The 12,131-nt window shown below is 43.0% G+C and overlaps 1 protein-coding gene across 2 annotated transcripts in view; it reads left to right on the top strand.

The window, feature by feature from the left end:
• The first annotated feature begins 1,509 nt into the window (after window positions 1–1,509).
• HSD17B4 (hydroxysteroid 17-beta dehydrogenase 4) overlaps window positions 1,510–12,131 on the top strand; it is a 57,923-nt gene continuing 47,301 nt past the window's right edge. The window contains exons 1-7 of one of the 2 annotated variants that reach the window (XM_079331521.1): window positions 1,510–1,669; window positions 5,213–5,266; window positions 9,248–9,355; window positions 9,891–9,950; window positions 10,971–10,992; window positions 11,093–11,139; window positions 11,915–11,999. In XM_079331521.1, the coding sequence (XP_079187647.1) occupies window positions 1,609–1,669; window positions 5,213–5,266; window positions 9,248–9,355; window positions 9,891–9,950; window positions 10,971–10,992; window positions 11,093–11,139; window positions 11,915–11,999 (437 nt within the window). In that variant the 5' untranslated portion in view covers window positions 1,510–1,608. Of the gene's footprint in view, window positions 1,670–4,926; window positions 4,952–5,212; window positions 5,267–9,247; window positions 9,356–9,890; window positions 9,951–10,970; window positions 10,993–11,092; window positions 11,140–11,914; window positions 12,000–12,131 lie in introns of those variants that run through there. The other variant, XM_079331522.1, reaches the window with a different exon arrangement.

Genomic DNA, 12,131 nt, shown 5'->3' on the forward strand with positions numbered 1-12,131 from the left:
TGGAGGTCAGAAATGGTAATTTATTCTATTCTCTCCAAATAGCTGTTGCTCGGGAAATTATCACCTTTCTTTAGTGTAGACAGTAAAGCATTTACAGCCAAGAAGATAACAAGGCAGCAAAACCATTTTTTCTCTCTGTTAGCTCCAGAAATAATCAAAAATTCACAAGAAAGGTAAATCGTGAATTAAGGTTCATCTGTGCAGAGGGAACACGTGGATGATTTCCCCAAAAAAGTAATTCTGTGCATTCCTTACACAACCCCATGTCCCCTGAGCATCCCCTAGATTTAAGCATTGGCCCTATGAAATGCCAGAACAATCATTTTGAGTAACACTGTCTCACACAACACCTGCAATAATATAATGATTAAATGTGTATATTCATGCACTGGGTTCACTGGCTGGTTCAACTAAACACAATGCACTCCACTACCCTTTGTGTCTCACTCTGTTCCTTTGCCTCACTCCCACAGGCTGCAGCTCTTCATGGGCTGCTCCAGCATGGGTCCCTCCCACAGGGTGAATTCCTTGAGGGATAGGCTGCTCTGGTGGCCCGCGGGGTCACAAATCCTGCCAACAAACCTTTTCCAACATGAACCTCCATGGGCTGCCTCACCGTGGTCTTCCCTACGGGCTCCAGGGAATCTGATCCTGCAGCTGAGCCTCCTCCTTCACCCGGGTGTCTGCAGGGCTGTTTCTCCCTCAGCTTCCCCACAATCGCTGTAAATCGCGTTTTATATTCCCCTCTCAGAGTGGATCCGGCGGGAATGCCGTGCCGGGCGCTGCCATGCCAGGCCTCTGCAGCACCCGTGTGCCCGCACCCCGCTCCGGAATCCGCGGGGCAAGGAAAGGGCAGGATATGGCACTTCCATTGCTCAGGGCCGGCCACAGCGCTTTCCATTGGAAACAGTACTGTGGATTAACTTTACACCGAGGAGCAGTGTCCTGTCCAGAGCAGCCTGGTCTTGCAATCCAGCCCAGCAATGGCCTCGTTGGACACACGGACAGGACAGGACAGGCTGCTCCTTCCCACCTGCCACAGCCAGCCTGGGAAAGCAGAGCTGGACAGGGCTGATCCTGAGCACGACCACCTCCATCCCGAGGCCCTCCTTGCCCTCTGCATCTCTTCCTTACCCTTCTCATCCCTTCCTCTTCATTTGTCTTCCCCATCTCCTTCCCTTCCCCACCCATCCTTTCCCTTCACCATCCCCTCCTCTCCTCATCCCATCACATCCTTTCCTCCCCCTCCCCTCCCCTTCCCTCCCCTCCCTTCCCCTCCCCTCCCTTCCCCTCCCCTCCCTTCCCCTCCCCTCATATCTTTTCCCTCTGCTTCCACAATCCTTCCTACGCCCTCGTTCCCCACCCCTTCCTTTCTCGTCCCTCCCTCTCCTCTTCCCTTCCCCTTCCTCTGCCCATCCCATCACGTCCCATGGTAGACTACAGTTCCCAGCGGGCTGCGCTGTTGGCGCATGCGCAATGCGGGTGCACCGCCCCGCCCCGTGTTGTCCCTCCCGTGGGCGGCGCGGCGGGGCCTGGGACGGAACCGGGGCTGGGCTGTGGGGCCGGGCCGGACACGGGCAGTGGAGCCGGGACCGACGGCGCGGAGCGATGGCGGCGACGGGGCTGAGGTTCGACGGCCGGGTGGTGCTGGTGACAGGCGCTGGAGGAGGTGAGCGCCGGCCGGGGTTTCCGCGCCCGCGGGAGGCGGCGGAGCTGCGCGGGGCGAGCCCGGGCAGTACGGGCTCCGCGCAGCCGCCGCTGCCCGCGGCCCTGGCAGGTGTCCTGGTGGCGGCCGGTCTGGTCGGAGGGGACAAGCGGGTTGTTTCCGCAGAGGAGAGAAGGAGGCGCTGTCCGTGCCGGCCGCGGCCGTGCCAAGGCTGTGCAGGGGTCAGGGCCGTGCCTCCTGCTGCCCTCGGGAGTTGCTGCCGTCCGGGGCCGGCCCGACACTGCCCGCCTTGGTAATCCCTCCGAACCTGGGGGATTTCCGCTGTTTAAACACACGCGGGGAGCAGCGCCGCTGCACCCCGCTCAGCAGTGGGTGTCCTCCTCCAAGCGCTGTCCTGGTATCCTAATTCCTTCCCGCTGAGCTTTGGAGCTGGTGGCTGAGGCGTGTGACCCGTGTTTCAGCACGGCGCTACTCCGGCCGGAGTTTCACGAGTGCCGCAGACAGCAGCCGCCCACCTGCTGCTGCCTTCCTGCCCGCGCTGCTCCCGGGAGCCGGCCTGTGGCCGGGGGGAGCGGCACGACGAGATCCCTGTCAGCCGCACAGAGAGATCCCTGTCAGCAGCAGGGAGAGATCCCTGTGAGCCGCACAGAGAGATCCCTGTCAGCAGCAGGGAGAGATCCCTGTCAGCAGCACAGAGAGATCCCTGTCAGCAGCAGGGAGAGATCCCTGTGCATGGAGGGAGAGACCCCTGTGAGCCGCACAGAGAGATCCCTGTAGTAGCAGGGAGAGATCTCTGTCAGCAGCACAGAGAGATCTCAGTCAGCGGCAGGGAGAGATCCCTGTGAGCCGCACAGAGAGATCCCTGTCAGCAGCACGGAGAGATCCCTGTCAGCAGCACAGAGAGATCCCTGTCAGCAGCACAGAGAGATCTCAGTCAGCGGCAGGGAGAGATCCCTGTGAGCAGCAGGGAGAGATCCCTGTCAGCAGCACAGAGGGATCCCTGTGAGCAGCAGGGAGAGATCCCTGTGAGCAGCAGGGAGAGATCCCTGTCAGCAGCACAGAGAGATCCCTGTGAGCAGCAGGGAGAGATCCCTGTCAGCCGCACAGAGAGATCCCTGTGAGCAGCAGGGAGAGATCCCTGTCAGCCGCACAGAGAGATCCCTGTGAGCAGCAGGGAGAGATCCCTGTCAGCCGCACAGAGAGATCCCTGTCAGCAGCAGGGAGAGATCCCTGTGAGCCGCACAGAGAGATCCCTGTGAGCAGCAGGGAGAGATCCCTGTGAGCCGCACAGAGAGATCCCTGTCAGCAGCACAGAGAGATCTCAGTCAGCGGCAGGGCTGGCCTGCGCTCTTGGTGGTCTGCAGGCTTGATCTCTCCAGGGAACCTGGTCTGCAGTGGAATGCTTGGTTTTACCAGGCAATGTTTTTGTATTTGTTGTTAAGGCGTGGGGGTGGTTCGTTGTGGTTTTTTGTTGTTGTTTGTTTCTTCCCTATTTTATTTTTTTTTCTTCCTTTGCATCCATGCTTTGACTACTCTGATGCTTAAGCAAAAATACGAGCTGTCAGTGTGGATGAGTGTTTGTGATGACTTTTTAGGAAACTTGTTCAGCCATACTCTGGAAAGGTTCTGCTCTCCCCACAGTGGAGTTTTGCTCTCATTTTGTGGTGCTGCACATAGCCAGAGGAGTAATTTTGGGGCCCTAGATTAAGTGATGTCTTGTGAAGAAGATGTTTTGAAAAGCACTGAACTATCCTTGTACATCACATTAAGGTGACCAACCTGATAGTAATTGAGACCAGATTTTTTAATGGCACTTTTCTGCTTTTACCATATCTATATTTTTGGCCTTTTCCATATATGAGTTTCAATGAAGAACAGGTTAATATCTTGCATAATAGCAAAACAAGGTCACTGTGGCAGTAACAAAGCTTCTATAAAGTATTGCAGTGAGTAAAAGTTGCGTATCATAAGTGTATGTACAGTGAACCTTGTACTCTCAGGGTTAGACTGCTTGAAAATGGTTTGTTAATAGAGAAAATCCCTTGTATGTTTTATTTCACAACAGCTTTTTAGTAAGAGTTGATTAAATTTAAGCCAAGATCAAGGGAGGTCCTGTTGTCTACAGATTAGTTCTCATTTTGCTTTTATTTAATTTGCATCAATGTAGTTAGACTACATTACTAATAGCATTGTTTTTTCAACATTGATTTTTTGGATGCTGGTGAACAGATCAGAGCTGGGAATTTAATTAGATGTCTGTATTGCTAATTTCTGTTGAAGTGATACCTGTTTTCACACACACATTTCTAAAAAGTGTGTGTATGTTGTTTTCACTTTGAGCAGATTCTTTGTGAATTATTGTGTTGGACATACTTTACGCAACCTGTCTTGTTTTTTTTTTTTTACTATTAATTTTGATTCTCAAGTGTTCAATCCTTGTTTAGCAGTTGAGAAGGCCAGTACATATAAAATGGTCTTGGTTTTGTGTGCTTCTCAGCTGTGTTTTCAAAACAAAACAAAACAAAGATTTTATTGGGCTTGTGTTACATGAGCAGTGGATGTATATACATCTCACATGTAATACCCTCTGTTGCAGAGGCCTGAGGGAGTCTTAAGGGAATTTTCAACTTGTTGCTGTGAGATTAGTGTGCTTCAAAACAGTCTATACAGTTCTTATTTTTTCCCCCCTTTTTATTTTTTTGAGACTTGGCTTTGGATGTCCTGGTGAGGTGCAAAGAGATACTGTTAGTATTCTGAGAAACTCTTTTCTGTCTGATCATTTTTTGATCGTTTGAATCTCCTTCTCTTGAAATGAATGAAAAAAAGATCAGTGCCATTAATCCCAACAACTTTTGACTGGTACAGTGCATAGTATATCTGTAAGTCATTTATTGTAATGAATGCCAAACACAACTAATATCTAAGCCAGAGTGAAGGCTCAAGACCCTTGCTTTTGTATGTGAAGCAGAAATGACCATCTTCTCTTAGGATAGACAAACTATGTATCTGTTTGGGTAACTGAGGTATTAGGCTTTCCTTTGTATCCAAATGGTTTTGTCAATACATCTTCAGTTAAATTTTGTTCAGTTTCTTTTTGAAATCCTAATTTTAACTAGGAAAGTATATTATTCACTTAGAGCGTAATTAATTAACTTGAAACATCCTCTCCTTCTTCAGTATTACAGTAAGACATTAAAGGTTCTTCCTTCCAAGTGTATTTTTCTATCACAAGCACAAACAGCATACAGCTTTCCCAGATGATTCTGTTGAATCCAATAACAAAAAGTAAGCATGGTTTGTTTGGGTTTTTTTTTTTCTCTTTATTGGAAATTTTATTTACTATTTACCTGTTTGTTTACTCTTATATTTTGTTCTTATAAAAGGTTTTGAGCTGCTGGGGGAAATAATGTTTTACTTTGAACCTGTGAGGTGTTGGTGTTGAATTGGTGCATTTTTCTTGGTGCAATTAATTTTTGTGTAGCTTTTATCTGAATTGTGATCCAGGAAACAAATTCACTCTTGTTTTTACCTTTTCTTTTAAACTAGGTTTGGGCAGAGCGTATGCTCTGGCTTTTGCTGAAAGAGGAGCTTCAGTAGTTGGTAAGTTTTATCTTAACTAACTTCATCTAGACAGTAACCTTTGCCTTTTCACATATCTTGCATTCAACAGTCCATGCCCTTTTTGCCAGTAACCTTTGTTATTTAATGGTTTTCTATCTTATCTTTTGCTGTTTAATTTTGCCTCTAAGCTTAATTTTCTTATGAAACAAGTTACCCAAGTTTGTCCAAGGGCTCACTTTTGCTGGAAGGCCAGTTTGATTCAGATAATTTCTAGATTTCTTTCATCAATGCATACTTTTTATGCATTGTCTTTTACTGCAATCTGTGACCAGAAAGTGTAAATACTTCTCAGAAGGTTCCAGTGTGACCATTTGAGTATGTGAATATGTTGTCTTACAGTGTCTTTTCCCGAGAAAGATGTTACTGAAACGTAACTCAATTGCATTGTTTCTTTCTGTGGCTCATGGGACAGAAGAGCTGCCTGGTCTGTCAGTGCCAAATAGCTGTCAGTAAAGGATTTCTGGTGGTTTTGTAGCTCCTTTGTTGAACCTTAGCAGGGCATATTTAGTTGTGAAAAATGCTGTATCACAAGGCAATCCTGAAGGTTAAATTGTATTTGAGGTACTCATTGGCAGCTGGCATTGCCATTTTTAGACTGGCTCTTAGGAAAACTTTATTCACTAGAAGAGTTGTCAGGCACTGGATCAGGCCAGGGAAGTGGTTGAGTTACCACCACTGGAGGTATTTAGAAGATGTGTGGATGTGGAACGTGGGGACATGGTTTACTCCTGGACTTAGCAGTCTTAGGTTAATGGTTGGACTTGCCCTTACAAGATATTTCCAACCTTAACGGTTCTGTGATTTTAGGATTTTGCGGACTATGAATGAATTTGTACAGGTGTTGTTGATGAGTTCAAGATTAAATGTTTAAAGAGATTATAGATGAGAACTTGCTCACTGCTTTTTTTTGTAGTTTTCTAGTGGCAATCCCAATCTTAGTTTACAGAATTTCATAAAAATTGTTTGGCTTTACTTCATGATTAAAAATGAGTATGTGTGTAGACAACTTCCAAAAAATTAAGTTGTCTTTTTTTTCTTTTTTTCCTATTAATTGCTATCTTCTATACTTGTTGTATTTACTATGGACATGGATAATTCATGTCGAGTTCTTTTTTGGCAAAAATTATGTCACTAAAGCAGTCCAAGTATTTTGTACTGACTCTCTGTAGATGGTGGTGGTCTGACTTTTCCAGAATGATATGGAAGAAAATATATTCTGTTGCCTGTCTACTGTTAATGCTCCTCTGTCTCTTGGCTTATTGTGTAATTACTAAATAGTATGTTAAGAATTGACTGTAAGGGCAACCTCTTGTTTCTTTTTGGAAACTTCACCACACTTCAGTTTATCTTGCAGTATTATCTCTTCATGTTTGTATTTGTTTTTCTTTTTCTCTTACAATGCTGACTTCAAAGAGTTAAGAAGTTGCTTGTATAAAGATTTAGTTTTTTAAGTCTGAAGCAGATATGAGGCTCATGTCTACCTTTAATACAAGTTACCTTTTATAAGTTATGGAAATGAAGGTATGTTGTAGGAACAGTGATCAAATACTCTGGAGGAATATTTTGAGCAGTTGGAAGAATAACAGTAAGCCCCAACATGAGCCCCTGTGTCCAGTCCTGCATCTCTGTTGGGTGAATTTCTGTTAGTGTGGTTAGATTGACAAGAGCAACCTAGGTGGAAAACTCCCTGTTCTCATCACCCAAAGGCTGCTGCCACTACTGTTTTTTGTCATTCTTTCTCTTTCATGCCTCTTACCAGGAAAAGTTGAAAGCAGGAAGAAGGGATGATTTGCTTTTGTCTTGCATCCCATGTTATGTCCAGATCTACTGTTTCTTGTGGTCTGTCTGTGGGTTTTTGTTTTGCTGTTTTAATTTAGAGTCATGTTTTTGAAGCATCTCTCCTGTTATGTATCCTATTTGTATTTTTGTTTGCATAGTGAAATGGTATTGAATTGCATGAATCCTTTAAAATACAAACCAGAAGACGCAATCTATCAGCACATCTACATTGTTCATCTGTGTTTGGTCTGTGACTCCAGAATACTGCAAAAAATCAGCTGGCTTATTGTTTAAAAGACTTGAACTGTAGATGTCAGGTGCTCTGCACCAACTATTCATCCTTCAGATTTGCTCTGCTGATGACACACTCACAGCCTTGGAGTAATTTTTCCCAAGGTTCAGACTATAACTATGCCAAAGCTGCTACAGTCTTTGGCTCTTTCCAACAGTGTGTTTTCAACTGAGAATTGCATGATGTAAACTTGGGCTTAAAATAATGTTATTTGTCCTATTTTGTTGTTAGGGTTTCTTTTCAATGATCTATCGCACTCATAGAGTTACTATTTTCAAAGCCTAGAATAGCTCAACTCTTTCCTGCATACTCATTTTTGTTTCAACTCCATTAGTGCCTGTGCTCAGCTTAAGGCGCTTTTCACCCTCTAAAATTTTTACAAAATATTTGATTAAGGTTTTGTCAGCAAATTACTATTGAAGTGCAGGATTAGCATATATCAACTTGTCTGCTGTAGACAATTGTAAGATCTTAACAAGGCTGAACAGTTTGTATATGTTTACCACCCAAATTGTTCACTCTTTCTTTCCCAGGTGTTATTCCTGATTTGCTTTCCTTTAGTATCATGGATGTTGCAGACTGAGCAGTCTGCCTGTGTTTTCTGTCTTAGCACATCACTACACTTAGAAATTTTCCTTAATGCCTCACTTGAGTTGTGCTGGCTGCATGCTTGGGTTGTTAGATATTGATCTTTATCTGCTTCATTTTTTGCATCAGTCTGTTAAGGTACTTGTACTTCCTGCTTCAGACTGGGCATTTTTTGGGTTTGGTTTGTTGATGGTTGGTTGTTTTTTCTGGGTTTTTTTTTGACATGTCATATCATTCCCCTTTTGATACTCACTTCTTCTGGACTTTGGCATTTTTAATTAACTCAAAAATTTTCTGCTGTGGTTCTACATTTCTCTTGAAGTGCTGCACACAAAGCTGAATGCAGAATTCCAGATGAGACTTCTTGATCTGGATAATACAGAGTGATTTTTGTGGTGTGTCCTGCAACTCGTGTTCCTTTTTATATAAGGAGTTAAAAAAACCAAAACCGCAAAATGGGTCTATTTCATTTTGAGATGATACAACAGATCTGACATTGCTGTTTTTCATGAAGACCAGCAAGAATATCCTGCATGTTTTGTAGATTTCACTGTGTTTGGCTTCTTGAGGTTGGAAGGCAGAAAGTTGGGATTCACCGTAGCAAAAGACTAGCATAGTACCAGTGTTGGATGTAAATTCAGTTAATTCTGGCTTTCCTACAATTCCATTTTGAACGCATTTAAACAACTTCTTACAATTTTTGAAGTTCTTTGTCCAAATAGAATGTTTGTATGGGTTTTTTTGGGAGTGTTTTTGTTCCCCTGGTAATCCTGTGAAGCTGTGGGATGTGCTAATACAGGAGTGCAGCAGAGCATGGCAACCGTACATTGCAGCTGCCATTAGTGCCAGTGCCCCAGTGCAGAGAGCAGCATGGAATAGCTCTGTGTGTCAGGTGGGCCTCTTATCCCACAGCAGCACGATCTGAAGCTCCAGATCAGGCTCTTCTCTCTTTGTTCCAGTTAGAGACTGGAATAAATTGCCTATGATTGGGATGTAATTTAGATATTAATCTCTGAAATGCAACACAATTACAGAGGTAGCATGGGCAGGGCAAGCAAGTTGAATACATGATAGAGGGGGGGAAAAGGTTCTGTTTTCCATGTTATAATGTATGTTGTACTACTTAAAAAAATAATTGTATGTCCTACTATTTTTCTCTTGTCATCTGTGGTTTTCAGTAAGATCAAGGTGCAGCAGACTTTATTAATATTCCTTATAACCTCCAATGTGATAATGAGGTAAGGACAGACCATGAAGTCTGAGTGTTAACAACGAACATTTCATTTCTTTGTCATGCACAGTGAATGATCTTGGAGGTGATTTTAAGGGATATGGCAAAAGCTCCTCAGCTGCTGACAAAGTTGTCGATGAAATCAGAGCAAAAGGAGGGAAGGCAGTACCCAATTATGGTATGTTACTTTTCCACATGAATGCAATGCTTTATCTGTAGGAATAGTGGATATGTTAAATGGATATGATATGTGAAAAGCTGATGCTGCTCAGTGAAAGACTACTGTGAGTTTACCAATAACATGCACATTAAACAGGTGGAATATCATGTGGAGTGAGGAGACAGATGCTAAGAGCAAATTGCTTCTTTTAATTAAGATTTCTCTACTAGTACCCTTCTCTTTTATTTGATTTTTTAACATTGAAGTATTAAGCAGATGTCCATCCACAGTTTTCAGAGGCAAAATGGGAATGGATAGTTCTTGCTTGCTTTGCTTCGTGTTTTTCTTGGAATGGCGAATGTTGTGCCATTTGGACTTCTGTGTGGGATTTGCTTTAAGCCACATGCAGATAATGACTGGACTTGAATTTGATTTTCACTGGAGCTGTACACAATTTATTTTTGTTAGCTCTTAGTAGAATTAGTTGTTAATATCATGGAACTGCAGTGTATCCAGTTAATTTGATTTGAAAATTTGTACTTTCTTCTTACAGATTCCGTGGAAGATGGTGAAAAGCTTGTGAAGACAGCCCTTGAGGCTTTTGGGAGGATAGGTACAGTTGCTTAATTAATGTTGAAACTTATTTGCAAGTGCAAAGCCATTATAAGCAGTGCGATCAACAACATGTGCATGAAATACATTTTGACGAAGTGTAGTACTCACAGACCCTCGATGCCCATAGTGAAATCTGAATACAGGGCTTTCAGCTTTTAATCAGATTGGTCAACTTTTCTGGGTTGTTTGGTGGATTTTGCAGAAGTTTAAAGCTTAGTATATGATTCTTATTTTCTTGCTCTTCAGATTTTTAGAATTTCAATAATGATTAACAATTTCTGTCACAAAGCACAGAGTCTATGGAGTGTTATAACCAGCTGTATAGAATTAACATAAATAATGTTGCTGAAAGCAGCATTTCATGTTTTGGAAGCTTTTCTGCTTACATTAGGTCAAAAAACATTAACAGAAATGAAAAAAAGAAAACCCTGAGGTATTTTATCTAACAATTAAAGTTCTTTTTAACCATATGATTGCCACTATTTAAAACCACTTGGTGACTTTAACTCAGGGTTAAGTGGCTAAAAGTACACATAATCAAAACCAAGAGGAGCCTAATTAAATATCTCACAAGAAATTATTATGATCCAAGCCTCTTTATCAGCTTTGTAACTCAGTAGTTTCTCTGTTTTTCATTTGGGCTACTGCAACAAAGATGGTGGTGCATGCTGCCTTATTGAGACATTCTGAAATTCAAAGCAGGCTTTGAAACTGTACAGGATAGCTGCATCCTGCAGGTATTGGATTCCTAGGCAGCCCATACTTAACAACTCTCCCTCCCTTTCAGGCTTTGTCCCATTGAGGTCCCTGTTGGGTTGAGACTTGCCTGTCCTGAAGTATTATGTTGTAGTTATTGCCCAAGGGTTGAATTCATTAATCAGGACAAGAAGCTATAGAATATATGTAACATGAGGTATATATCCACTGGTTTTGTCTGTATATATTGGAAGTGAGAGAAAAATAGAAACAAGCTTGTATTTTATCAGTGCATTGAATTAGTTTCCTCTTTTAATTTCAGATATTGTTATAAACAATGCTGGGTGAGTATACCTGAGGATTTTCTCCTGTTTGAGTGTGGGCTGTCCATTTTGTGTAAACAAATCTTGATCTTGTGTTTGTTATCCTAATGTTGCATTTTAGGATCCTGAGAGACCGTTCCTTTGTTCGGATAAGTGATGAGGATTGGGGTGAGTTGATTTTAAAATGACTTCAGAATGTACTTTCTGTGTGAAAGGTGACATGTACTTTCCTCCCATGGGAACAAGAAAGAAAAGAAGGCACAGGAGGCTTACCTTTTGCTCTTCAAGCTTAGTGGCAAGCTGCTTGTATTCAGTGTGCAAAGCAGGTCTGTGCTGCAATGCATGGTAGGTGTATGTAGTTCCAAAGGGGAAGAAGGGCTTTTCTTCCCACTCCTGGTTGTCAAATGCAATAAGAGCCGTGTGAATTACACACGATAGCTTTTGTGAGCAGAACTTTCCTAGTGCCAGTATTGAGTGGCTGAATACTAAACAGACCTGGAACTGACTAGAGAGGAAAGCAAGCTGATGTGCCAAGGGACAGATGAAACAGCAAAACCTTCATTGAGATGGTAGATGGTGATAAGCCAGTGGAGAAACACTATCTTTGTAAAGGTTGTGTTCTGTAGTTCTTGTCTGAGTCTCCTTAAGTGCAGGAATTTTGAATGCTTTTGAACTCTGTGCAGAAGAGCCCCCATCAAGAGGCAGTGTATGTGGGCAGCCCCTTTGTGATCAGTGTATGTTCAGGCAAGTACTGAAAAATGGTCTGTCAAGACAAAAAAAAAAAAAAAACAAAAAAACAAAAACCCAAAGCAGTCCATCATTCTTTTAGTAATGGTTTCAGAGTATGAAGACAGTGCATTGTTGTCATGAAGAAGAAACATGGTGCATTTCAAGTTGGGAGACAAATCCTGGAATTACTAAACTGATGTCAATTTGTTTCTAGATATAATTCACAGAATTCATTTGAGGGGATCATTCCTGGTCACCCGAGCTGCATGGAACCATATGAAAAATCAGAAGTTTGGCAGGTAAAAATGTGTCTTCTGTTTTGAATTTTTCAGTAGGGTATAACAGACTGATGCATTCCCAAACAGTGAAGGAGGTGTCTTGCATTCTTTTCTTTCACTTTCTCAAGGGTGAAACAAAATCAGCTCAATTGC

This window comes from Erithacus rubecula (assembly GCF_903797595.1).
Source record: "Erithacus rubecula genome assembly, contig: SUPER_Z_unloc_4, whole genome shotgun sequence".
Lineage (NCBI taxonomy): Eukaryota > Metazoa > Chordata > Aves > Passeriformes > Muscicapidae > Erithacus > Erithacus rubecula.